The 27893-nt window shown below is 37.3% G+C and overlaps 1 protein-coding gene and 1 pseudogene across 1 annotated transcript in view; both read right to left on the bottom strand.

The window, feature by feature from the left end:
- Positions 1-27893, bottom strand: part of HACE1 (HECT domain and ankyrin repeat containing E3 ubiquitin protein ligase 1) — a 148632-nt gene that overhangs the window by 81607 nt on the left and 39132 nt on the right. Inside the window, exon 6 of the mRNA XM_006881186.1 lies at positions 21267-21398. Within this exon, the coding sequence (XP_006881248.1) occupies positions 21267-21398 (132 nt within the window). The remainder of the gene's footprint in view (positions 1-21266; positions 21399-27893) is intronic.
- LOC102866392 lies at positions 2618-4094 on the bottom strand (annotated as a pseudogene).

The following is a 27893-nucleotide window of genomic DNA, read 5'->3' as shown; positions in this document are numbered from 1 at the left end:
AATAGATATGAACCTTCACATATCCTGCATCATCTTCACAATTTCTGACATGCTCAAACCATTTCTAGAGTCACTATGTTAATCCAACTCATTAAGGGTCTTCATTTTCACTGACCCTCTACGTTTTCAAGGATGATGTTTCTTGCAAAGACTGAACCATCCTGACAAGATGTCCAAAGTGTGTGAGATTAAGGTTAATCACCTTTGCTTCTATGGAGCAACCTGGCTACACTTTCCCAAGACAGATTTGTTTTTTCTTTTGGCAATCCCTGGAATATTCAATATTCTTTTCCAAAACTATATTACAAACAATTTCTTCTTCTTCCGTCAACCTCAGTCATTTTTCAACCTAAGTTTACAGAATACCACATGGCCTGTACAAGAAAATAACTGATTATCTAATTATAAAATGGACAAAAGACATGAAAAGACCTGTCACAAAATAGAACATCTGGACAGCCAAAAGCACATGAGGAAATATTCAAATCACTGGCAATCAGAGAGAAGGAAATCAAAACGATATATGAATTTTTAAAAGTAATGTAAAAAACACACTATATAAAACAAACCAACAACAAAATAACTTCTCACTCCAGCAGCAGTAGCAAAGTTTAACAAGTCAGCATACAATAAATGTTAGAGAGGATGCAGAAAGAATTGGAACTCTCTTACACTGCTGGTAGGACTGTAAAATGGGACAACCACTATGGAAGGAAGTTTGACATTTCCTCAAAAAGCTGAACGCAGAAATATATGCTCCAGCTATTCCATTGCTAGGAATATACCCAAAGGAAATCAGTGGTAAGACACAAATGAAGATATGTATATTGTTCATAGCAACATTATTTACATTATCAAGAAAACTGAAACAACCCAGATTGTCCATCAGCAAACGGTTAGAGAAACTGTGGAATACTACTACAAAGCACTACAGAACAATGAAGTGTTCATAAAATATAGCACAACATGGAAGAATCTAGAGAGCATTATGTTGAATGAAAGAACTCAGTCACAAATGGACAAATACTTGCATAAGACCACTACTGTGAAAATAGGACAGTAACTGAGGGGAAGTTAGGGGTAGTACAGAAATAGAACAGAAGCAAAAGAATATTATACAGACCAAGACAAGGGAGGATTAAACTGAGCAGAATCAAGATAAGAACAATATGGCTATTGCAATTAGCAAACAGAAGAATATATGTTTAAATATTCAAAAGGGAAGGGGAGAAGGAGTGAGGAAGAAACAAGAGGAAATCACTAAGACAGCAGAAATTAGTGGGCAGACAAGGGAATGTGAAAGAAGAGGTAAGGTGCAATGGGGACTTGATGAAACAGGAAAAAAGTCAAAGATCAAAACTAATTTAAATAAAACAAAATGTACAGAAATTATTGTGTAAAACAAAACATACACGAATACAACCATGATTATGATGACTGTATAAAAGTGATTATATAAAACACAATGTATATGAAAGAAACAAAATGTATACAAACGACTGTGTTGAGTTCAGTGTCCAAATGGCTTTCCTAGCCATTGAGTCTGACACTGCCATGTACACTGGCAGAAATATATGAAAAGGGCATGTTAGCCTACCCACAGGGGGACTGGCTAGTCTCCTCAATCCATAAAGGAATTGGCTAGTCTTGCCACTAAATTGAGTGGATCCAGTAGCAGAAGGAGAAAATATCACCACTAGCAAAGAAGCAGACATGCAGAATTTGCCCTTTAACATGAGATATTCTTGCGCCAACTAGACTTAGAACTGCAACAGCAGTGGCCTGATAGGAGACAGAGCAGGCTTCAGGATTGCTATGCCACTGCACCAGAACTAAGAGCCTTTTGTCCAAGTTTTTTGGAGAACTGGGACAGAGAGACTATACATGCAGGACTGGGAACTTTGTAACACTGACCTTAAGCCATAAGGCTCAAGGTTGAGGTACTCATGAGCACATTTCAGAAGCTGTTCTGACTGTATACTGCTACTAACCTTGATTATAACCTTTTGACTTTTCCAAAACGGTTCCATGTGATCTGTAAGTTATTGTATTGATTTTTATAGCTGGTAAATCAGTAACACTGTTGTTGAGATGAATAAAAAGAGGTACAGGAGTGTGAGAGACACTCAGAAGATAAACCCTGATGCACACCTTTCTTAATTTTAAACCTTGTAGTATTCCCTTGCTTTGTTCCCACAACAGCCTTTGTTTTAGGTACAGCTTTCACTTAGCACAATTAAGTGTTCCGTGATTCTCATTCTTCTTAATGTTAACCATAATTTGTTATGATCTACACAATCAAATGCATTTGCATAGTTAATAAATCACAATAGACATTCTTCTGGTATTCTCTGATTTCAGTCAGGATCATCTGACACCAGTAATGATATCCCATAGTTGGTTTTATTTGCATCTCTATGATTATAAGCTGTATTTTTAAAAATGTTTTCAACTCATACTCTCAGTAGATAAAATTCTCCAAAACAAGGAAATAAGCCAAAAATTGGAGACACGACATAGAGAAAGAAACAAATTCAAGGTATAATAATTTTTTTTTCTGTTCATACATGGCTGAATGTTTTTATTCCAAAACATTCTACTTGTGCAGACAAGTCAACTAGAGAAAATAAGTTAACACGATCATTTGAATTGGCTGCCTACATACTGGACAGGGCTTGATTCTTTTTTTTAGTTTCTTTGCACATGTAAAGCACGCCATAAGATGTCCTGTTTTGCCATGGACAATGCAACCATTTTTAGGTCGATCTTGGCAAATCACACAAGGTTCAGTGGCAACAGGGCGAGAAGTCACTTTTCACACTTTCTTCTTTGCTTTGGGTATCTTCCTTCTCAAATTCTTTGACATCTTGGCTGCTCAAATGGCTACTGGAAGTTGATGGCTGGGAATAGTCCTCACTTTCTTAAGAGTGGGAGGCCTGTGTGATGTTATCATCATTTTCCTCAACATCTGACTCTTTGGAGTCAGTCACTGTAGTCTTTTTACAATCAGGAACATCAAAACCTTCTTCTTTCTGTGCTGTGCTTTCTAGTTTGTTACTCTCAAGCATTTCCTCTTTGTCTTTCCTTTTATCTTCATTAAACCAATTCTCACGAAGTGCCCAACGTCTATTACAATGTGGTGGAAGAGGGGGATTCATTTCATTGCATGAAGTACATTTCCAATAGTCAGCTAATGAAATTTCAGGGTCATCTTCAAATGAATCTGTATCACTCTCTTCTGCTTGATACACAGTAACTCGATAAACCTCACCATCTTCATCCGAGAGTTCCTGTCCTTCTTCACTAAGGTTATAATCTTCTGAATCAATAGATTCAACTTCAAATTCTACACTGAATTGATCTGAAACTGATTCCTGCTCTAACCAATTAGTAGAATGTTCACCTTCACCACCATCAAGATTCGGATTTGACGGCATTTCTGTTGACTCACTGCTGCTGCTTCTTTCACAACATATCTCCCTTATGACACACAGTGCGACACTTTCATCGAAGGAAAGGGAAACATTGTCAGATCTGTGCCGTTTTCCTTGTACTTCACTGGACAGTTCATTTGAATTTAGTTCTGTCTCACTTCTTGCTCTCCTCCTAGATGAGGTAGTTGGTCTAGAAATCAAATTGGAAGATGATGGTTTCTCTTCCTGTAACTCTTACACAGAGTCCTTTTGATCACTCCTGTCTTCAAGATGACACCTATTTTCACTCACAGATGTGCCAGAATCCAATGGTTCCTGCTGATTGACTACTATCAAATTTCTGTAGATCATTGTATAGATTTTCCTATGGTCTTTTACAGAGAAGCTTGGCTCACCAAACAGATCCCCTAGAAGATCATTTGAACAATATACCATATGTTGTTGTTTTTCATCATCTAATCGCTTAGACATAATATATTGGCCTAGATAAAATAGAACCTCTTTCATAGTATAGGTGTCTTTTTGTGCACCAACAGATTTTAACAACTTCAAAAGCAATGGTTTTGGTCTAACGAGGGTCTCTTGTTCTGAAGCAGGAATCTGGGAGGTACTTGGAACAGCATCATCGGCAGCGGGCACAGACATTCCGGTATTGCACATTTGCCATGCGCTTCCGGGCCGATGCTGTCTTCTCACCATGCAGGATGGTGCCTGGAGCGAGAAGGGCTGGGGGTCCGTCGAGGGTCCCCAGTTCCTTTCACAGAGCATGCAGAAGTTCAACGTCTTGGGCCTCAGCGACCATTCCACTCGAGGGGTCCACGCCGCAGGGGCGTTTGCATGCTCTAGGGCCGAAAAAGGATCCTGACTGCGAAAGCGGCAGGACCTCACACTAAGTGGTTGGGGTTGCCCCTCAGGTTTGCCGTTTTTGCGCCATCCCCGTTCCAGTTACAAAAGGCCGCACAGGCCCCTATAGGAACCCGCCTTGAGGAGAATTACCCCCCACCCCATGCGCGCCGCCTACAGCCCAAGGCAAACGCACTGGAAGCTGCAGCCCATCCAGGTATAATAATTTTTAAAGAGATAACTGACGTTATCTAATCAATATGTCTTTATAGAAGAAGCAGAATTATTAGTTGTTTTTACTGTTAGATGCCAGGATGTCAACTTCACCTCACAGTAGCTCTATGAACAATAAATACGAATCTTGTCCTATCTTGTAACATCCTTACCATCTCTGTTTCACTTGAGCCCATTGTTACAGTTACTATGTCAGTTCATCCTGTTGAAGATCTTTGTCTTTCACTGACCCAGGAAAGATCCCTCCAGATAACACATTCAAAGTATGTGAGATGAAGTTTCACCATCTTTTTCTCTAAGGGGTACACTGCAAGACAGATTTCTTTGTTCTTTTGGAAGTCTATTGATATTAAATACTCTTCTCCAATATCACAATTCAAAGATAACAATTCTTCTCTCATCCTTATTCAGTGTCCAACTTTCAGACATTTAAGAAACAAATGAAAATGTCTTATTTTGGTTTTGTTGTTATGTGCAGTTGAGTTGCTTGTGACTCATAACGACCCTTTAAACAATAGTTCTGAATTCTGCTCTATCCTGAGCCAACATTACTGTCTCTGACACACCTACCCCCATTTCCCTAGTCACTATCTCATCCAGAGTCTTCCTCTCTTGCACCATCCCTAGACCCTCCCAAGCATGATGGTCCTCTACAAGGACTGGTCCCTCCACACAACATGCCCAAATTATATCAGATGTAGCTTCAGAATCTTTGCCTCCAAGGAACAGCCTGATTTCATCCTCTCCAGAACAAACAAACCTATATGTTCTCCTAGCAGTTCATGGTATATTCAATATTCTTCTCCAACACCACAGCTCAAAGGCATGAATTCTTCTATTGTCCCTAGTCACTGTACAGGTTTCTGATGCATAGCAAATAACTGTGAAGGCCATGGCCTGGATCAAGCACACCTTAGTCTTCAGACTGACATCATTGCTCTTCAGTACCCTGGAACGGTCCCTGACAGCAGACTTTCCCAATGCAATTAATCTTTTTATTTTCTGGCTGCTAGTACCAAGAGTGTTGACTGTGGAGCCAGACAAACTGAAGCTGTTCACAATTTCAATCTCTTCACCATCTACTGTGATGCTGCCAATCAGCTCAGCAGTGAGAATCTTTGTTTTCTTGATGTTGGGCTTCAATCCATATTGAAAGTCCTGGACTTTCTGCAGCAAATGCCTCTGGCCCTCTTCAGTTTCAGCAAGATTGTGTCATCTGCATAACATAGGTTGTTGATGAGTCTTCCTCCAATCCTGATGTCACATTCCTCCTTACAGAGCCCAGCCTCCCAGATGATCTGTTCCACATATAGATTGAAACAGTATGGAGATAGGACACATCCTTGGTGTACACCCTTCCCTATTTTGAACCATGCAGTGTTTCCTTGCTCTGTTCCAACTACTGTCTCCTGGTTCAAGTATAGGTTTCACATAAGCACAATCAAGTGTTCCGGGATTCCCATTCTTCTCAGAGTTAGCCAGAGTTTCTTGTTATCCACACCATCAAATGTATTCATTTACTTTTTTCCAAATAACTTCTACCACAATAGAGGTATTATAAAACATAATAATAATATTACTACATAAAATTCTATTATGAGACCTTCAAAAGCTTAGCACTTATGTGCATCAGAAGACTTCTTCAAATGAATAAAAAGAGTATCTACAGACTGGGAGAAAACTGGCAGTGACATATCTGACAAGGAAATAACTTCTAAAAATTATAAAAAGCTTTTTACACCTCAACAACAAAAAGGCAAACAATTCAATTAAAATATTGGCAACAGTTCACCACAGAAAACTTTCAGACAGCCAACACATATATGAAGAAATGCATGTGATTAGTAGGTATTTTTCTCACATACTGCTGAGCCAGAATTGACTCATAGGTGACCCTCTCGTGAATTTTCAGAGGTGGCAAACTGCACAGGAGGAAACTATCAGTCTTTCTCCTGCAGAGGAGCTGGTGGATTCTAGTAGTACCCACCAGACCACCAGAGCTTGTTTCTGCTGCTGTTCTGTACCACTGAGATGGAAACAACTCATAGCTGACTCCTAGCAGGTATGCAGAGGCAGTAAACAACATGGAAAAACACTGCCCAAGAAGCAATTAGTGCATTTGAACCAAGTGGCTAGGGTTGGAAATGGAACTCCTTATAAGAGATGAAAATCAAATCAATAATGAAATATCTTATCATACTAGCAAGAAGAGTAAGTTAAAAAAACAATCCAGAAACAATGAATGTTGACAGATGTGTCAGAAGACTGGAACACTCATGTTCTATTGGTGAGACAATAAAATAGTAAAACCACTATAGAAAATGCTGTGGCACATTTCCTTTAAAAGCTAGAAAAATAGTTATTATATGATACAGCAACTCAACTGCTGGGTACATATCCTAAAGACAGAAGAGCCATGGTACAAGTAGATAAATGCTGTATTGGTCATGTTCATCATACTGTTATTCACAAAAGGATATTAATGGATACAACTGGAAGTACTTCTCAACAAGTAAGTGGATAAACAAACCATGGTACATAAATACAATGGAATACTTTGTAATAGTACAGAAAAATAATCAATAAAAAAAAAATCTCACTGGCATGAATGAACCCTGAAGACAGTATGCTGAGTAAAACAAGCCAATCAAAAAAGAACAAACATTTATGAGATCACTATCTTTTTAAAAGAATGACAAAAGGAGCTCTAGCAGCACTGTATATAATGTATCAGGGATGCTAACAGGTTATTGGTTTGAATCTACCAACCTCAGAAGGAGGAAGATGGACAGTCTCCTATCATAAAGATTTAGAGTCTTCAAAATCCAATAGAGAAAACTTTGTGGGCACCTACTTGATAGCAGTTAGTTTGGTTTGTCAAATTATAAAGCAGTCCAGAAAAGGTTTCTATGCAAAAAGAAACACTCATTGATGGCTACCGGGGAGAGGAGGAAAGGGAGGGGAAATCACTAAGTAAAAAACTTGGGGAAAGAGTAAGGGGGCAAAAGGGGAAGGTCAGCCCAAAACGAGAAGGCATAAAAAGACACTGGGAGATACACAACTGTAAAAGGAAACAAAGTAAATACCATTACATAAATACTCGGCAAACTCAGTAATAGCACAGCTTGTACATGGACACATAAGCAGGTAGATATTAATGCAGAACAGGTGTAGGATGACATATGGGAGTAGACCCACAATCATAAATAGGCATACCCACCGCCATCAAGTCAGTTCAGAACTACAGCAGCCTTCCACTGGGTTTCATAGGCTACATATCTTCATGAAAGGCCTTGGCCCAACTTTCTTCTCTGGAGAAGCTGGTGAACCTGAACCACTGCCCTGTCTGTTAGCAGCTCAATATGTAACACATCACATCTGCAATAGGTTTAACAGAGGAAATTTCTACTTATGTGATTGTATATAATACAAATATGTCCACATAAAGTAGAGAATTCAGGGGTAAAGTTGTAACTTCTTCACCATAACCAAATAAGCGGAAATGATGTGAGGGCTTTGGAACACAGTACAAGGTAACATCTAGGTCAATAGGCGCAATTCAGTCCATAAAGATAATGTTCTATATTCTACTTCGGTGAGTAATGACAGGGATCTTAAAAGCTTATGAATTGCTATCAGATATCATCAATTTGATTGAAAATCAGAGACTTAAGGAAACAATTAGTCCAAAATAACCACAAGAACCACTAGAACCAAAGCATCTACTAGCCTAAGACCTTGAAGAATTAGGGGTTCCCACACTGCTCTGAAAGGGATCAGAAATAAAACCTCTGATTACGAGAAAAATATGGAACAAAATTCTACAAAAAAAACCCATAAAAAATAACCAGATTTCCTGGTCTGATAAAGATGATGGAACACTTGAGGCTAGACCGACCAGCCAGCCTTCAAATCTGGAACAAAGCCTATTCTCAGAAGTCACCTCTCAAGCAAACTGTAGACAGGGTTTATAAAGTGAACTGTAAGACCTGTAAGAAGCGTGATCCTCAGAACAATCAATAGTAGGAAACCAGAAGAGTAAGATCTGCTTTTATAAAGACGAGCAGGGAGGAGCCACAGAGAAACATGAGTGTAAACAGGGAACTCAAGGAAGAACTGGGCAGGGGGGTGTCACACTGGCAGGATGGCAAGAGGTATCAGGGAGAGAGAGGAAAAAAAAAGGTATATAAACTGTTAAGTGGGAAACCAACGTGCCCTGTAAACTTATAACCAAATCATAATATAATGTTCAAAAAATGTAACACTATTACTAAAAACTACATAATTCCCTTAATCTGAGGGCAAGTGGCAAGGGCAGCTTTCAAAAAGAACATGCATTTGAGTTCCCATTTTAAAAGTGAAGGTCAACTTAAGCCTTTTAATTATTGCTTTTCCCTTTTTGACTGGTGACTTAAAAACTGTGAGTGTACAATCTCCAAAGAGGAATGAGGCAAGAAGTAGTAATAATATTCATCAAATACTGTCCACCTCCTGCTGCCATGCAATGGGCTCCAACTCCTTGTGACCTCTATAGGAGGGAGAAGAATTGCCCACAGGGTTTCCAATGCTGTAAAGTGTCGGGAAGCAGACTGCTTCCTCTTTCTCCCAGAAAGGGTGAAGGGCTCCGGCTGCAAGCTTTTGGTTAGCAGTGAGTCTGTCACCTAACACACAACCAGAGCTCTTTAACTGCCTTATGAATTACCAGTAGGAAGTTTCCATCTCTCAAATGGCTCATGAAACAAAAATCAGGAAAGCTATGCATCAAAGCTGTATCCTTTCTCCATACTTATTCAATCTGTATGCTTTGCAAATCAAGAAAGAGGCTGGACTGAGCAATAACTTTGTAAATTATTACCTAACTTGGGAGGGACTGGAAAGCATTATGTTGAGTGAACTAACTCAGTCCCACAAGTACAAATATTGTATAAGACCAATATTGTAGAATGAGTGCAAAGATCCAGGAGGGGTGGGAGAGGCTGGAAGCAGAAGGAGGAGGATGTACAGGAGGAGGAGGGGATTAATCATTGGATTGTACAATTTGATTGGGGGGGTGAGGGAAATTGAAAAAATTTGTTTGAATTTGTATCAGAATTTTATAAATAAACAAGTAAAAGAAAAAAGTGTATGACAACAGGACTGGAGGAAGACTAATCATCAACCTGCAACTATATGACATAACCCTGCTTGCTGAAAGTGAGGAGGATTTGAAGCACTTGCTACAGAGGATTAAGGACTGCCATCTTCAAGATGGATTACATCTCAACATCAAGAAAGGAAAAATTCTCACCACTGGGCCAAAAGACAGCATCACGATAGGGGAAAAAATTTAAATTGTTAATGATTCCATTTTTCTTGGATCCACAATCAACACCCTTAGTACTAGCAGTAGAGAGACCAGGAGATGTACTACACTGGGAAAAATCTGCTGTCAGAGACCACCTTGAAGAGCAATGGTGTCAGTTTAAAGACTGAGGTGTGCCTGGTTCAAGTCATAGTCTTTCCAACAACCTGCTATGCATTTGAAAGTCGAACAATGAATAAAGAAAAAAAGGAGAACAATGTCTTTGAATTGTGGTAATGGAGCAGAATATTTCATGGACTGCCAAAAGAATAAAGAGACATGTCTTGGAAAAAGTACAAACCAGAGGGCTGCTTCAAGGCAAGTGTGGAATTTATCTTTCGATATGACTTTCCTAGCCATCACTTGACTTTGCCCTGAGGTGGAAATAGGCAAATAGGGTGTGCTAGCCTACCCACAAGGGGACTGGCTAGTCTTTCCATTAAATTGAGCAACCCAGCCGCAGAAGGAGAGGCCTCCTCATTGCTGGTGAAAAAGAGAAAAAACCTCACTGCCAGAACGTAAGCAAGAGAGGCTACAGGACCAAGAGTCAAGCAGAGAAACAGACCTGACATGAGACAGAGAGAGATGGCGACTTCGGACTGTTACATCATTGAAACTGGAGCTAAGTAAGAGCTTTTGCTTAAGTTTGTTGAACAACCTGGGGTATGAGGGGTTGGCAAGCCAATACTGGCACTACTGAGAACTTTGTAGCACTGGTCTAAAGCCGTGAGGCTCATGGCTGAGGTGCCTGCAAGCACATTTTAGAAGCTGTCCTGACTGTATTCTGCTAATAATATGGATTATAGCCTTTTGACTTCCCAACATGTGTTCTGTGTGGTCTGTGAGCTATCACATGAGATTTTGGACCCAGCAAAGCAGGAAAACTGGTCTTGAGATGAGCAGAGAGAGTTACGGGGGATATGTCCCCACTTAGGAACTGGTTTTGTGTAACCAATACTTTGACAAGAACAGTTCTCTACTGTGAAGTCAGTAAAGGACAGCAAGGATGATCAAGCTTCACCTCATATACTTTGACCATGCTGTTAGGAGAGGCTATTCCTTGGAGGGGGACATCATGCTTGGAAAGCTGGAGTTTAAATAAATGAGAAGACGACCCTCCATGATACGATAAACTGAGATAGTGTCTGCGGCACAGCTCCAGGATGTCAAGGATGGTGCATTGATAGGACAGGATTCACCTCTGTTGTTCATAGGGTCACTATGAGTAGTTGTCAACTTGGCAGCACTTGCTAACAACAAAAGCATGCCTATTTTTCTAGCCACCCCTGTATTGTCATTGAGTCAGAAACGGCTCCTCGCTGATCATCCAGCAGGTTTTCAGAAATTGTAAGCTGCATGGGGGAAGACTGCACATCTTTCAACCTGGGAGAAGGTTTTGGATCCAATTCACTCACCTTTGGGTTGGCAGGACAACTCTATAACCACTATGCCACCAGAGATCAATCTGTGAGTATAATCACCATTAATAGGTCAACACAGAACCTTGTTTCAATCACATATCTGTTTCAAAACACCTTATTTACAGTATGTGGTTGATTTATTAACATTGAATTTAAAGCTGATAGCACTAAAGCTCACATCTGAACAAAGCTTATCCAGCCTATCTATTTTTCTCTGAGCACATAATAGCCTACTTTTCCTTAGGAACATTAGATTTCAACAATATGTTCGGGGTCCTTTTTAAACAGCAAAATCTAACTAACAAAAGGTACAAAATTTAAAAGAAATGGGCACTAAACAGATCATAAAAAGGAGGTTTGTTTACAATGTGAGAGCTAAATCAAGGTGGCAGATAGCATTGTCATGTTCATCCTCTTCTCTGTACATGATCACAAAAAGAGCAAAAGCACTGATCAACGAGAAAGAAATATGAGAACAGAGACAAATTTTAAATACAGGATTCACAGCAAAGGAAAATCAGCTGTAGTGACGTATAAGTAAAACCTGGCAATTCAGACAGAAGCTGAGATAAGGGAATAATTAAAGAGGGAGATTTGGTGGCTTGGTGGTAAGGAATTGTCCTGCGAGCCCAAAGGTAAGTAGTTTGAACCCACCCGCTCCTATACATGAAAAAGATGAGCAATTGCTTCCCATGTGACTTACCACCCCTGAAAACCCACTAAAAGCATCAGCTATGGGTAGGTTCCATTTCAACAGTACTCAACAAGAACAACACTTCCTATATTGTTGTTGTTGTTGTTATGTGCCGTCGAGTCGCTTGCGACTCATAGCGACCCTATGTTACATAAATGTTACACATTTTAGAAATGTATGGTATTACATGAAAATATAACATTTTCAGAAATTTATTAATAAAAGCCAAAGTACTAAAACAACCTAAACAAGCAGACTGTGTTATACACATACAAAGAAATACTACCAAGTTATAAAAAAAGAATTGAGTATTACTGCAAGTTTTTATTTGGATGAACCTCAAAAAACAAGCTATTTTAAAAAAGAAGATGAAAAAGATTATATATGATTCATTTTATGTGATATTCTCAGAAAAGGCAAATCATAGAGACAGAAACCATCAGTGGTAACGAGAAGATGAAGGAAGATAGAGAATGACTGTTTATGGGTACCAAGTTTTTCATGGGGTGACTGGTGACTGTGTACCGTGAATACAATGAATACCAGCGGCCTGTACGCACTAAAATGGTGAACAGTATGCTATATGACGTTCACTTATATTTTTCTGAAATAATGTGTTTTCAGATTATGAATAAATTGTTATCTCAACTTTCACAAGAAGGAAAAACCATTTGTACCTCAACATAAAAACAAACAATATAGCAGAAACTAAAACTTAGTCTATATTCATAAGTATCAATGTTCTTCACAGCAAAAAAATGTTTCTAACTACTGTGGAGTTAAGCACCAATTCACGGTGAGTACAGCAGTGGCATCCACTTCCTAAACAACATGCCTCTGGAGAAACATGAACTTTGAGAAACAATGATAGTTATGGAAAAGCTTCAGGTCTTTTGTTCATAGGGTCACTAAGAGTCGTGCTTGACTCAGTAGCACTCAACAACAACATGTGCAATGGCATGGAAACACAAGTGTTTCTTGTTAACCTCTTCACTTGTGGGAAATCAGACAATTTTTTTTTTCAAAGCATCCTAACACTTTAAGAATATTGGTTTTGAATTAGTAGAAATCAGACAATTTTGATGCATAAGGCTGACTACCAGAAAAAGCAGAAAGACTAATTCCTCTTATGGCATATTTTCATAAGATTGATGACAAATTATATATTAACTCCCTATTCAACTCTAAAATTTGAGAATTAAGCTCAAGTGTTTACATAGTTATTATGTTTCATTTTAAAAATATCATTTCTACAACCATATCTTTTATAAGGTACCTTTATACACTGACATCTATTGTAGAGCTTGTGGAATAAAAATAATTTTGTAATTAGGCCACAAGAATTGATGGAATACTAACTGAAGTGTTTCAACAAACAGATGCTGCCTTGATGTTCCCACTAAGCTATGCCATGGAATTTGGAAGACCTGACCAACTGACTCAAAGTGATCCATAGTTGTTCTCATTCCCAAAAGAGACGATCCAACAGCATGTGGAAATTCCAAACAGTATCCTTACTATCCCAATACCATTGCTAATGTCAAATGGACCTTGACTGAAAATAGAATATCAAAAAGATGTTTGTGTTTTGTTGATAATGCAAAGGCATCTGACTGTATGTAAATCATAAAACATTACGGATAACACTGAAAATCACAGGCATTCCAGAACACTTAATTGTGCTCATGCAAAACCAAGAAGCAGTTGCCAGAAACAAAGGGGACATTTCAAAGTGTAAAAATTTAAAAAGGTGTGCATCAGAACTTCAACCTATTTCCAAACCTAGTCATTCTGTACAATGAACAAATCTAAGAAGCTAGACTTTATGAAGAAAATGGGGCATCACGCTCAAAGAAGACTCCTAAGTTAGGCAGATGACTTGACTTTGCTTGTTGAATGTGAAGATGATTTAAAGCACATACTCAAAAAGATCAAGGACTATGGCTTTCAATAATGATTACTTCTCAACATCAAGAAAACAAAAATCCTCACCACTGAACCAATTGGCAACATCATGATAGATGGAGGAAAGACTGAAGTTGTCAACAATTTCATTTTACTTTGATCCACAATCAACACTCATGGTAACGGAAGTCAAGAAATCAAAAGATGTGTTGCAGTGGGGAAATCAGCTGTCAAGGACCTCTCAAAAAGTGCTAACAACTCTCTCCTTCCGAGTTTTCTACAGAGGTGGCTGTCATCTGCCACTGGCATAATGGCTACCCTGAGACCCCTGGTGAAGCCAAAGATCGTCAAAAAAGAGGACCAAGAAATTCATCCGCCACCAGTCAGACCGTTATGTCAAAATTAAGTGTAATTGGCGCAAGCCCAGAGGCATCGACAGCAGGGTTCGGAGAAGATTTAAGGGCCAGATCTTGATGCCCAACACTGGTTACAGGAGCAACAAGAAGACAAAGCACATGATGCCCAGTGGCTTCCGCAAATTCCTAGTCCACAGTGTCAAGGAGCTGGAGGTGCTACTGATGTGCAACAAATCTTACTGCGCACAATGTTTCCTCCAAGAACGGCAAAGCCATTGTGGAAAGAGCAGCCCGGCTGGCCATTAGAGTCACCAATCCCAATGCCAGACTGCACAGCGAAGAAAATTAATAGAAAGCTTGTTTGCACATTATTTATTTGTGCTAAATAAACCATGAAAACTTAAAAAAAAAAAGTGCTAACAACTAAGGATATCAGTTTAAAAACTAAAGTGGGCCAATCCAAGTCATGGCATTTTCAACTGCTTCCCATACACCTGAAAGTTAGACAATGAATATGGAAAACTTAAAAAGAATTGATGTCTTTGAGTTTGGTGTTAGAGATTACTGAATATCTCATGGGCTGCCAAAAGAACAAACAAGTCTGTCTTGGAGGAAGTATAACAAAGGTTCTTCTTAGAGGCAAAGATGGTAAAATTCCCTCTCACATACATTAGACAGGCTTTCAGGAGCAGTCAGTCCTTGAAAAAATACATTATGCTTGGAAAGAGGAAGAGTCAAAGACTATCTAGTGTTCATGGTGTCAGTATGTGCGGTAGTCTGTTCAGTGTACATTACAAAAATATTACTGTTGTCCTGAACAAAGTGATGAGGCAGACTTGGGCCAAATCATGACTTACAGAATGAGCATGCATATAATGCAGATATAACCTCAGATATTATAGAAACTAGTGCCCAAAGAAATGAAAAAATCTTTTCGAGTCATAAGATAAAAATTACTTAAGAAACTATAGTTTCAATACTTCTGTTTTAACAATTTTACCCCAACTAAAAACCTCAGAGCAAAAGAAGATTCAGCTTTTCATTTTTCAAGATTCAGCTTTTAAAAAAAAAAAAAAGTAAAATCTTTCAATAGTTCCACTTGTAGATGAAATGCTAAGGAAAGATTACCATTTCCCCTAAGGTAAGAATACAAATGTGTAAATAATTAAAATGTGAAAAACAAAAAACATTCCCTTGCAGAGCTGAAATTAATAAAAAGTCATCAATCTTTGTGATTTTTGTTTTTTTTAAAGACCGCTAGTTTCTTTTGTAAGTACTCTGAAACAGAAGAGGCAAAATAATGTAGAACTCAATCAATTATGGATTAAGTAGCATAACAAGAGAAGCAGCCAGAAAGTCACAAATAACCTAAATAACAGTGTAGATATTTTATGCCAGCTCTCTAAGGGGAGGACTAATGATAATTTAAGTAAAGAAAAGCCTAAGAGATTTTCCAATAATTAGCAGACTTCAGAGTAGCAGGTGTTAAGGAAAGTAAGCTGGTCCTTTTGGTGCTGAAGTGCTGAAGGAAGAGAACAGGACACTAACAGCTAGACAACCCACCGAGCTCAGCTGGAAAGGTGAGCCCTCCAGGGCTTCTAACTATACCTTAATTGTACCTACATTAGCATACAAATTAGATTCTCATTCCTAGATAATCCAGACTGACAACTATTTCAATGGTAAAGCAAAAAGTCTAACCACAATGACAAAGTAATTTCTCACCAAGTGACAATACACAGCATGAAAGACAAAGATGTATAAAACACCACATAAAATGGCAATATTTATTGTCTAGATTTAACAATTTAAAATTTCATGAATCAGTTTATATGCTTAAGGATAGAAAAAATGTTCAAACTATGTAAAATCTACTTAAATGTGTACAAAGGACAAATGAAATTGAAACTACTAAAAATTAGGTGGGAGAATTATGTACTCTGAGCACATAATATATAAGTACAAAAGCTTCTGAAGAAACAAGTCGACTTGAGAATTTTAAAATACACAAAAGCTTAAATGAAGAAAATAAATTTTTCATTCAACTATTAAAATTCCTAAGGCTTCTCAAAAGCAAAATACAAATTCACTAACACCTTTTCTAAAACTCAACTCTATAGAAATATGCTTCTCATACAGGGAATGAAAGGGAAATAATAATAAACATTCAGAAATAGGAAAATAGCATAATGTAATAAGCAAAATGATACAACATTTAACTGTTTCTTTTAATCTTCAAAAAAAATTTCAGTATCTATTATGTTTCAGATTCTACACCAGATAACAGAATTACAATAGTGAATAAAATAAACAAAAACCCCTGCCTTCACAAAACATGCATCCTATTAGAAAAAGAGGACCAAAAGACAATGTAAATAAACAAATACATACACACACACACACACACACACACACACACACACACACATATATATATATATATATATATATATATATATACACACACACACACACACACATAAATGGGCTAGATGCTGATTAGTGCTAGCCAGGAAAATAAGCCAGAATTCTCTAAGATAGATGTGGATCAATCTGTTTTACAAAGTTTTACACACCTTGACTCCTACACACAAACACTTCATAAAAATCCTGCACACTGTGTCTGCCTAACAGACTATATAAATCATGAAGTCCAACATAGATAATAATTATCATTTACAATGATGATCATAACTTCTCCTATTTTCAAAATGTATGGCTTCTCTTTAACCACTAAACATTTTCACCAGCTTACAATTAAACATAAACATGTCAAAATAAAATAATATAAAATATCTGTGACTGATAGAAATTGAGAACTGTATTTTTCAAGTTATAATGATGTGCTTAATTTTAAGAACTATGTTAAATGTAAATGTTTATATGCCTATAATTAAATCTTAGGAATATAGGGGGGTTTTGTTTGTTTTGCTTTGTTAAATTTATTTATTAATTTTAATGAAAGTTTACAGAGAAGTAGTATTTCCAGTCATTCAAGAAATATAGTTTTCTTTTCTTTTTTTTTTTTTTAGAAATATAGTTTTCATAAAGAATTTTTAATTACTTCTAGTTTGGAAGCAGGAGTGGCATACATTTCCTAAACTACATGCCTCTTGAAACTATGAACTTTGAGAAACGATGATAGTTATAGAAAGGTTTCAGGTTTTTTGTTCATCTTGTCACTATGACTTGATGGCAATCAACAACAACAGTCCCTTTTCAAAACAAAATCTATTTTCCCACTCCCTTAGTATCTAAAATAGAAGTCTTCCTCCTTAAGATATAACAGTGTCAGGAAGGAATCTAGGAAGTAAAGAAGAGAAAGAGGTCTTCTCATGGCTCTCAAAAGAATCCAAAAAACCGCACCTTTTCCACAGGCAATCTCCTGAGTGAAAAGCTAATGTACAAAACTAGTGCTGGGTCAATTTCAAAATCATTTAATTGAAGGCAGGGACTAACCAAGACCACCTGTGCCCAATAAACTGATGACAAATTACAAAAACATCCAAGCAGTTCAATTTTGTCAATGCCCATTCTCAAGACACTGATCAAAGTAAAAAGGAACAGATATTCAATACAAAAGCTTTAAGTAAAAATCTGCGTTACTGTTGACATTTACTAAAAGACTAAACAGAAAAGCACTCATTCATATTTTTTAAAATCAATAATAATTCTGATTATATAACTTATACCTATGCAAGAATAGCAATCAAGTTCTTAGCGTATGTCTCTCAGGGATGTCATATTCTACTATAGATTCAAGTTATTCCAGGAAAATAGTAATCCAACGTTTGTAATTCAATAAACTAGCAAGAAAGAAGAGTTACCAAAAAGCTGGTCCAATTTATGACCTCAAAAAATTAAGTCAATTATGCAATATGAATAATATTAGGTTTCACTATACTTTGTAAAAATTAAATTAAAAAGTCAAATAACACATTGAAACTAGCTTGTTGCACACAAGTAAATGAACAGAGTCCAGATATCATTCTCTGTACTTTTCTGCAGAATTCTATCACCCATCTTAATAAAAGCAGTGATTGCAGAATAAATATTACTGCTCTTAATTGTCTCCCATAGTGTTCACAGCATTTTCCTTCATGTCATTTATTCAATTATAAATAAGGTCACTATGAGTCAGAGACAACTCAGTAACACCTAACAGCAATAAGGCAGAATTTATCTTATAAAATAAATAATAACAAGAGGAAAAAGTCAGTTGAATAACCAAATCCTGGCAATTATTTTTAAAACAAATGCTTGAAGACGTGGCATAATTCTGGTATTACACAGCTAACAATTCTGTAGAATAGCTGATCTAAAGAAAATCATCTAAATAATTAAGGAATAGTTATGATCATCTAGTCAGGGGACTTAAAATAAGAATACATGCAGTTAATAATCACAGTGCTATGAAGCCGCAAGAACCGAGAAAACAGTTGATATTCATGGTTCCTGTGATGCTAAACACTGCGACACTGAAGTATCAAATGCAAGAATGGCTACCGATCCATAGTGGATAGTTGTTTGGTGAAGCTTCCTGATTAAAACAAGCTTGAAAGCAGGAGTGGCATTCACTTCCAAAATAGCTTGCCTCCAAATAATCTATGATCTGGAGAAATGATGAGTTACACAAGAGTTCAGGTCTTTTGTTCATAGGGTCCCTATGAGTCATCTACGACTTGATAGCACTTAACAAAAACAACAACTCTTCAAGAGGTCAAACCCCTTCCTTCTAACAAGGGGATGGTGAAAGCTTTATCTTGTTTACTTCTAACAAAACAAATATGTCTATATGAAGTCATGGTAAATATTACTCAATTTCTTAATTATAATGAAAATCAATCTTTCTCCCAAATATTTAAAATTTTTAAAAAGAAAAGTTACTTTTAGAAAAGACTAATATAATTATGGAAAAATGCCTTGTTATGAAGGCAAAAGAAAAATCTATTTTCAGAAAACTAATGTTCATTCTGGTTAAAAACCATTTCTTAATATAATTATGGAAAAATAATATAATTATGAAAAAATGTCTTGTTATGAAAGCAAAAGAAAAATCTACTTTCAAAAAACTAATGGTCATTCTGGTTAAAAAAACATTTCTTATCATCAAAGCAAGAATAAAATAGACAATTATAAATATAATTATGGAAAAATGTCTTGTTATGAAAGCAAAAGAAAAATCTATTTTCAAAAAACTAACGTTCTCCACCCGATGCTCTGCTGGAGAAGGAGGGGGCAATCTCCTGTACCAGTCAGATCTGATTTGACAGTACACGTAAAAATAATACAATAAAAATTAAAAATAAATAAATAAATAAAAATTTTTAAAAACTAACGTTCATTCTGGTTAAACACCATTTCTTATCATCAAAGCAAGAATAAAATAGACAATAATAAATTTTACTAAAATTTTGGCCTTTCAGCCATTGCTCAAAATCCTTTCAACACGGTTCTGAAATTTACCCAAAAAAAGGGGGGAGAAGGCAAGTTTCACAAGATTTCTTTTTCACTTCTGATTCTTTAAAACTAAGATGATGAAAAGGGCATTTTGACTTGCCACTATAAGTCTCTAAAACACCTGACAAAGCATTTTTACACCTGGTGTTGAATTTATGGAAAGGCAAAAATGGATTTTAAAAGATCAATAATCCTTACTCTGTAATAACCCTGTTATATATCTAATAGCTCGGTAAATTACATCTAACTCAAGATCAAAGGATATGCTTGTCTGCTGAGATTGGAATATATCCTAGAAATAAATGAGTAGTTCTGAGGGATAAGTAATATTAGCATCACGATCAACACAGATTTTTAGTGATATAATTTCCTGGTGGCAGGCAGGGAGACAGACCAAATTTTAAATTCTTTCTTCTCTTAACTGAAGAAGGATCAATACTTCAGAAAACAGCCTGTGATAATCATTCCCTTGATCCTTACAGGATCCTTGTAGGTGACGAGAAATAACCAATTGACATAACGGAATTTCACCCATCAATATCATCTACCACAAGACAAGATGGTTTTTTATACTTCTCCTGTATATTTGCCAATCTCATCCTGTGAAACTCATCACCACATTGAAATCTGGTACCCTATAAATCTTTTGAGAATAAAGTTCTTCAAAGGCAGTATCCTGACTAGGAGAATTCTCCATTACTTTTCACAAAGCTGCTTCAGATTGTAAACCATATGGAATATATTATTTTTAAATCAGCTAATATCTAATAGCTTAAGAAAGCAACTCTAGATGTTTAATACAACCTGCAGTGTACATGTTTTGAGCAAAAAGTTTTCTTAGTAATTTTTGCAACTCTGCATCAAGGGAATTAAAGTAAGTTTTAAGGAATCATTTCTAATTTTAATTCTAGGAAGTTTTTTCCCTACACAAGTTTCTAGTCAACAGTGTAGGCCTGCAAGTCTCCATAAACGACACTCAGCTCATTTGTAATAGTAAAGACTGCTTATATTTAAAGCAAGTGTATTTCTGTTTGAGATGTTTAAAGAAAAAGCTGGGCCAGACTAAAACACAGTGTTCACAAAGCATTCAAATCCCATAACGTCTCATTTCACAACAGTTCTCAAGGGCACTACATGACTTAGAACTATATTCAGCTATTAGAATAGATGGAAAATGGAAAAAAAACTAAATTAAGCTCAAATTATAAATATTTCAAACACATGATTTCTAGGCCCCAATCAATATATATTTTTTATTTTTGCTACTTGTATTGTTGAGTTAGAACCTAGTCACAGTTGACCCTCGAGTAGGTTTTCAGAGTCAGTAAATCACACAGGAGAAGACTGCTCATCTTTCTCCCATGGAGCAGCTGGTGGACTCAAACCGCTTATGTCTGAGCTGACAGCACAATTCTTTATTACTAAGCTACCAGAGACCCCTACAATACATATTAGTCTGCATAATCTGCTATGATACTGTATATTGCAAAATATAAACAGTGTGAAAAGTTTCATTAATTCAGTTTTCAAAAACAAATGGATGAAATGTCATTTAAAAATTCCCAGGGCTGAATTTACCGTCTTGTGACCATTCTGGCAGGCCACATGCAGCGCTGTCTGCCCCATCGCATCCTCAACATCGACATCACTGACGTGCTGCACAAGGTCATGGAGTAGTTCAGTCCGTCCATTCACAGCCAACCAGTGTATCTGTGCAGCCATTTGGTTACTTAACATTTGTGCAAAAGTGTTTCACATAAAAGCAGCAGATAAGTAATACTGTTTATTATTTATTTCTCAATTATGAATATAACATGCAAATTAAAAACATCTTAAGTCCAAAAACATACTTCCTTTGTTTACATACAATGAAAATACATATCAAACTACAGGTTAACATCACCATATATTTAATAATCAAGCACATCATAGTTTAAAGCAGTTAAGAATGCTACACTTAAAAATACCAAATAGTCTGCCACTGAGATGATCCTGAACTCTATGCATAGGTTTTCTCTAGAGAAATACTGTTGTATCTTTTTCCTGCCTAGAAACAAGCATGTATTAAAAAATAACATAGTATGTGCCAGATTCTTATTTTCTGCTTTTACAACACATATATCTTTCATATATAATAAGTAGAAAGACCAAAATATTAAAAAAACCTATAATCCTACCACTCAAAGATAATCAACATTAAAATTTTGACTCTACTATTCATTTGACTTTTTCCCACTTGCAAGTTATATACCACAAAATGAATATATAGTAAGCATGTATGTGTTTGTAAGACTTCTGTTTTAAAATGTGTGGGGTTAAGGCCTTATTGTTTAAAATGGCTCCTCTAGCCATTTGACTTTGACTTGGCCATGTGGATGGGCAGGAATATCCAAATAGGATGTCCTAGCCGATCCACAAGGGGACTGGCGAGTCTTGCCATTAAATTGAGCAGATCCTGTAGTAGAAGAGAAGAACCCTCACTATCAGCAAAGAATAAGCAAGAGAATGTAGCACATCCTTCTGGGCCAGAGAGATTCTTGGCCAGTCAGACTAGGACCTACAAAAGGAGCACACAGCAGCAGCAGAGAACCAGGGACCTGACGTGAGACAGAGTGGATCTTGGGATTGCTACCCATGAAATCAGAACTAGGAGCCTTTGCCCAAGTTTGTTGGATAACTAAGGGGGGGAAGCCCTAATTGCCAGGACTGAAAGCTCTGTAACACTGGCCTAAAGCCATAGCTGAGTGAGGTATCTGCAAGCACATTTCAGAAGCTGTCCAAACTGTATTCTACTTCCTACTATGGTGGATTATAACCATTTGACTTCCCGAACTGTGTAGTCTGTGAGCTATCACAACAGACTTTGGAACCAATAAAGCAGAATGATTGGTGTTGGAATGAATAGAAAAATGTGTGGGAAAGTGACATGTTTAACTTCATGAGAATTGCTTTTGTGTTGTCAATGTCATTGATGGGGATAGTTCCCTTTTGTGAAGTTGGTAAAAAGTCAGATATGCCCAAACTCACACAGCCTTTACTCTTTTTACAAAATGACAGCATGAACACATATATCAGCTTTTCTTTCTTGCCAAAATTCTGTTGAAATTATATTAAAAATTACTTTTTTCTTAAAGGGCAAATCTATAAAGACAAAGAATAGAAGAGATAGTGAAGAGGCATTCCAAACAACAGTGTACAGTAGGAAATAAATTCATCTATCCTACAGATGATAGATGGCTCCCAAAGACTTCTTCGAGACATACTCAGGAAGAGTTAAAAAAACACTGAACAATTATCAAGAAGATATCCACTAAGCTGAGACAATATAAAAATAAGTACATCTATAACTAATAAACCCATGTGTTGAGGACTCTCCTTCATAGAGTCGCTATGAGTCGCCTGCGACTCAAGAGTACTTAACAAGAACATCAAAAGAGAGAGACAGAGATCAACTGGCCCAGTGGACAGAAAGCGATGCTTCCAAGCCAAAGGTGGGTGACTTTTAATCCGCAGCCCTCAGGCCTGTCTTTCATTGTTTTTGTTCAGACATTCCTCTAGGTCGTATAGCCCTGGTGTACAAGGTGCCGTACAGTGGTCACTCGTGGTTGTTGTGAGGCTGAACACTGTGACACTGATTATGTCAAATGTGTTAATGGTTGATTATCCAATGCGGACAAAGAGTGGGGTGGAGCTCCCCGATTAAACCAAGCTTGGGAGGAGGAGTAGCATCCACTTCCGTAATAGCTTGCCTCCCTCCGGAAACCCTATGAATGTGGAGGGAGGATGAGAGACACCCAAGCGTGGAGGACTCTCCTTCATAGGGTCGCTATGAGTTGCCTGCAACTCGACGGCACTTAACAACAACAACATAACTAATAATGAACATGCAAAAATAGAAATTTAAAATGCAATGACATTTACAGTTGCCTCAAAGTAAATATTTAAGTAAATAAAACTTGTACAAAACATGCATGCTGAAAATTATAAACTGCTAATGAAATAAATCAAAGACATAAATAAATGAAAAGGCATACTGAGCTTATCAAGTAAGAGGTTCAATCCGCAGACAAAAAGTATTAAAATCTACACGCTTATTGTTGTTGTTATGTATTGTAGAGTCAGAACCGACCCAAACCTGACCATCTGGAAGGTTTTCAGAGTTAGCTGCATAGGTGGAGACTGGCCATCCTTCTCCCACAGAGCAGCCGGGGGCCTGAGGGATGGCAGCACAGCTTCTTACCACTAGGTATGTCAAATTATCTCTTTAATGATTTTCTACTCTTTATTTTCTCCTTTGCATATTTGACTGTCAAAGGCTATCAACAGCAAGGATGATAATAACTTAAGAATAACATTGGGAAGAAGGAGAATTCCAGAACATCTAACTGTGCATATGGAGCCTGTACACAGACTAAGACAGTTGTTAGAACAGAATGACGAGATAATGCACAGCTGAGAACCAGAAAAGGTTTGTGTTACGGTTGTACCCTTGCCCCATTCTTATTCAACCTGCATGCTGAGCAAATACTCTGACAAGCTGGACTGTATGAAGAAGAATGTGGCATCATGATTAGAAAAAGACTCAGGAACAACCTGCACTACACAGATGACACAACTTTGCTTGCAGAAAATAGAGAATTTGAAGCACTTGCTGATAAAGCTTAAATGAATAAATAAAGATTCTAGCCCTCAGTATAGATCATACTTCACCATAAAAAAAGAAAAATCCTCACACAGGGACTAATAAGTAACATAAAGGAAAAGGGGGGGAAAAGGTTGATGTTGTCAAGAATGTTATTTCACTTAGGTCAAAATCAACACTCAGGGACACTGCAGTCAAGAACTCAGGTCATGTGCTGCAATGGATGGGCAAAATATGCTGCCAGGCACCTCTCTTACGTACTAAAGAACAAGAAGGTCATTTTAAAGGCTAAGGTCCACCTGTTCCAAAAGGATGGGAAAAGAACTGCGGGCTTTGAATTGTGGTGTCAGACAAGAATAGTAAACAGGCTGGCAAAAGACCGAACAAGTCTGTCTTGGAAGAAGAATGGCCAGCACATTCTCTTCTCAGAAGTAAGTATGGTGAGGCCTCATCACAAACACTTTTGGGCATGTTATCAGGAAGAATAGGTCCCTGGAGAAAGATACCATGCTCAGTAAAAAGAAATGCTCAGCAAAATAGAGACAGATGCTCAATAAGATGAACTGATACAGTGACAGCAACTCCAGACGTAAGCATTGCAGAGATGACGAGGACTGCACAGGGTAAGGTATGGCTGCATTCTTTAGTACTTGGAGTGATTATGAGTCATTGTGGATTCAACGGCATCTAACAACAAAATAACTTTTCTGCCTTCTGGAACTCTTTATTTGAACTCCAGTAAAAATTCCACCAAGGTTTCCTTTTAGACAGAGACAAGTTTATTCTAAAATTCATAAGGAAAGGCAAAGGAACCAGTACATTTAAAGTAATATTAATAAGAATAAAGTGAAAGAAATTATTCCACCTGATACTAAAGCAAGAAAGTGTGGTATTGGTTATGAATAAAGTAGGATAGTAAACGTAGAAATAAAGCCACATAAATATGTACACATTATTTTTGAGAAAGAAGTTCAATGCAAAGCCTAATAAAAAATAACTATGCTATAGTAATTGGACACATATAAATAAAGGCCTTCAACCTACACTTCACCCCTTATATAAATATTAACTCAAAATTAAGCACAAATTTAAATCAGAATGTAAAACTATAACCTTTACAAAAGGATGAAAAAAAAAATCTTCAGGATTTTGGCCTGGGAAAAATCTTCTTAAACTTGAAACCAAAAGCATGATCCAGAGAAGGAAAAACTGATAAACTAGCCTTAACCAAAATTTAAAATCTCAATCTGGGACCTAAGACGAATGAGAAAATGAGGTTCAGACAAGGAGAAAATATATATAAATCACATAATTTACAAAATACTATCACAGCTCAATAGTTTAAAATTTAAAAAAATAGATCAAATACTCCTACCAGAAAATTATTAAAATACAAACATTTCACCAATGAGATGTACAGATGATAAATAAGCGCACACGCGAGCACGCGCGCACGCACACAAATATATGGTCCAATGGTCCAACCACTCTGGAAGGAAGTTTAGTACTTCCTCAAAAAGCTGAACATAGAAATTCCATTGCTGGGCATATATACCCCATGAAAAAGAGCACTGAGACGCAAAAGGAGACTTGTACACCAATGTTCATAGCAACATTATTATTCCCCATTGAAATAACATGGAAATAACCCAGAAGTCCAACCACAAATAAATGGAATGAAAACTTGTGGTTCATTCATACAATGCAACACTAAGCAGCACCCAGGAGCAACAATTTTGTAAATTACCACTTGGGAAGGACTGGAGGGCATTATGGTGAATGAATTAAATCATTCCCACAAGGACAAATATTGTATAAAACTGCTATTATAGAATGAGTATGAGGATCTAAGGGGGATAAAGGTGAAAGAAGAGGGTGAGGATGGAAGTGGGGATGGAGTTTCAATCACAGGTTGCACAATTCAGTGGGGGAGTGATGCAAATGGGAAGGATCTTGTGTGAAAAACAATGTATTTTAACTTTGTAAATAAATCAGTATCATACAACATATTTCCCACTATCTTCTCTATATAATGGAGAATGCTTATTAGGAAATGAAAATAAAATCTGTAATGAGCTATCACTATATTCAGTTACAATGGCGAAAATTAAAAATACTGACAACATTAAGAAGTTGCTAAAATGCGATATTCCTACATGTTGTTGTTCTTATGTGCCACGGAGTTGCCTGCAAACCTTAGCAACCTATGTACAGTAGCTCTGAATCCTGCCCTGTCCTGAGCTAGTTTCCCTATTTCTGACACACCAACCTGCACTGTCCCAGTAACTTTATCAGTCCATCTCATCCAGGGTCTTCCTCTTCTGCACTGTCCCTCCATCATTTCAAGCATGATGTCCTTCTCCAAGGTCTGGTCTCTCCTGGCCACATGCCCAAAATATGTGAGATAAAGCTTCAAAATCCTAGCCTCCAACAAGAAACTTTCACCCTCTCCAAGACAGACCCATTTGTTTTCTTGGCAGTCCATGGTATGTTCAAGACTCTTCTCCAGCACCACAATCCAAAGGTATCAATTCTTCTTAATTACTGGCCAGCTCTATAATGCATAGCAAGTAATTATAAAGACCATGGCCTGGATTAGGCACACCTTAGTCTCTAGACTGACATCGTTGCTTTTCTGTACTCTGGATGGGTCCCTGACAGCAGATTTTCCCAGTGCAATTTTTCTTTTGACTTCCTGATGGAGCTAAGCAAGCTGTCACTGCTAACAATATCAATCTCTTCTCTATGTATCATGATGCTGCCAATTGGCCCAGTGATGAGAATCTCTGCCTTCTTGATGTTAAGCTTCAATCCATATTAAAGACTACAGTCCTTGACTTTCTGCAGCAAGTACCTGATAGCTGGTGAGAATAAAATTATTGCCACCCATCTGGCAAACAGGCAATTTATTTGAAAATTAAACAATAAACTGCCATACAAACCAGCAATCACAGTTCTAAGCATTTCTTTATTCCAAAGAAATACTAAGGTCCATACAAAAATCTGTACACTGATGTTTATGGCATCTTTATTCGAAATAGTAAAAATCTGCAAACAACCTAGATGTTCTTCAGTGAATGAATGGTTAAATAAACTGTGGTACAACTACACATTAGAATACTACTCAGTAATGAAAAGCAAGGCTTCAAACTGGTTCTTCTAGGTTTAATCATGGCAAAGGAGGTAAAACTAAGACAACCAATTTTTTAAATTTAGATTACCTGGAATGATAACATGAATGGGGAGAAATAAGGGTCGAAGTCCTGCTAGAAATTTAGTCTTCCTCTCAGAAAACAAAGGGAGCATGTATGTTACAAAGCAATCAAATCTCTTTCAATTTTTTGTTGTTGTTGTTGTTGTTCAGATTGTGAGGACTCCAAAACAACAGTGTACCTAGGAAAGGGCCTACAGCAGGCTTGTCAGTAACCCTGTGTCCTTGCCCACTCCTCTGTCAGGAGGATCTGATCAAGCAACATAGTGGCACCTTTTTAAGCCAGGAGGTATTTCTCCCAATTTCCATCAGGTCTTTCGTTCATAGGGTCGCTATGAGTTGTCTATGACTC

This window comes from Elephantulus edwardii, unplaced genomic scaffold, assembly GCF_000299155.1.
Source record: "Elephantulus edwardii isolate Elephantulus edwardi_28Jun2011 unplaced genomic scaffold, EleEdw1.0 scaffold00013, whole genome shotgun sequence".
In the NCBI taxonomy this organism is placed as follows: Eukaryota; Metazoa; Chordata; class Mammalia; order Macroscelidea; family Macroscelididae; genus Elephantulus; species Elephantulus edwardii.
This window is presented reverse-complemented; position numbering and strand designations above follow the sequence as displayed.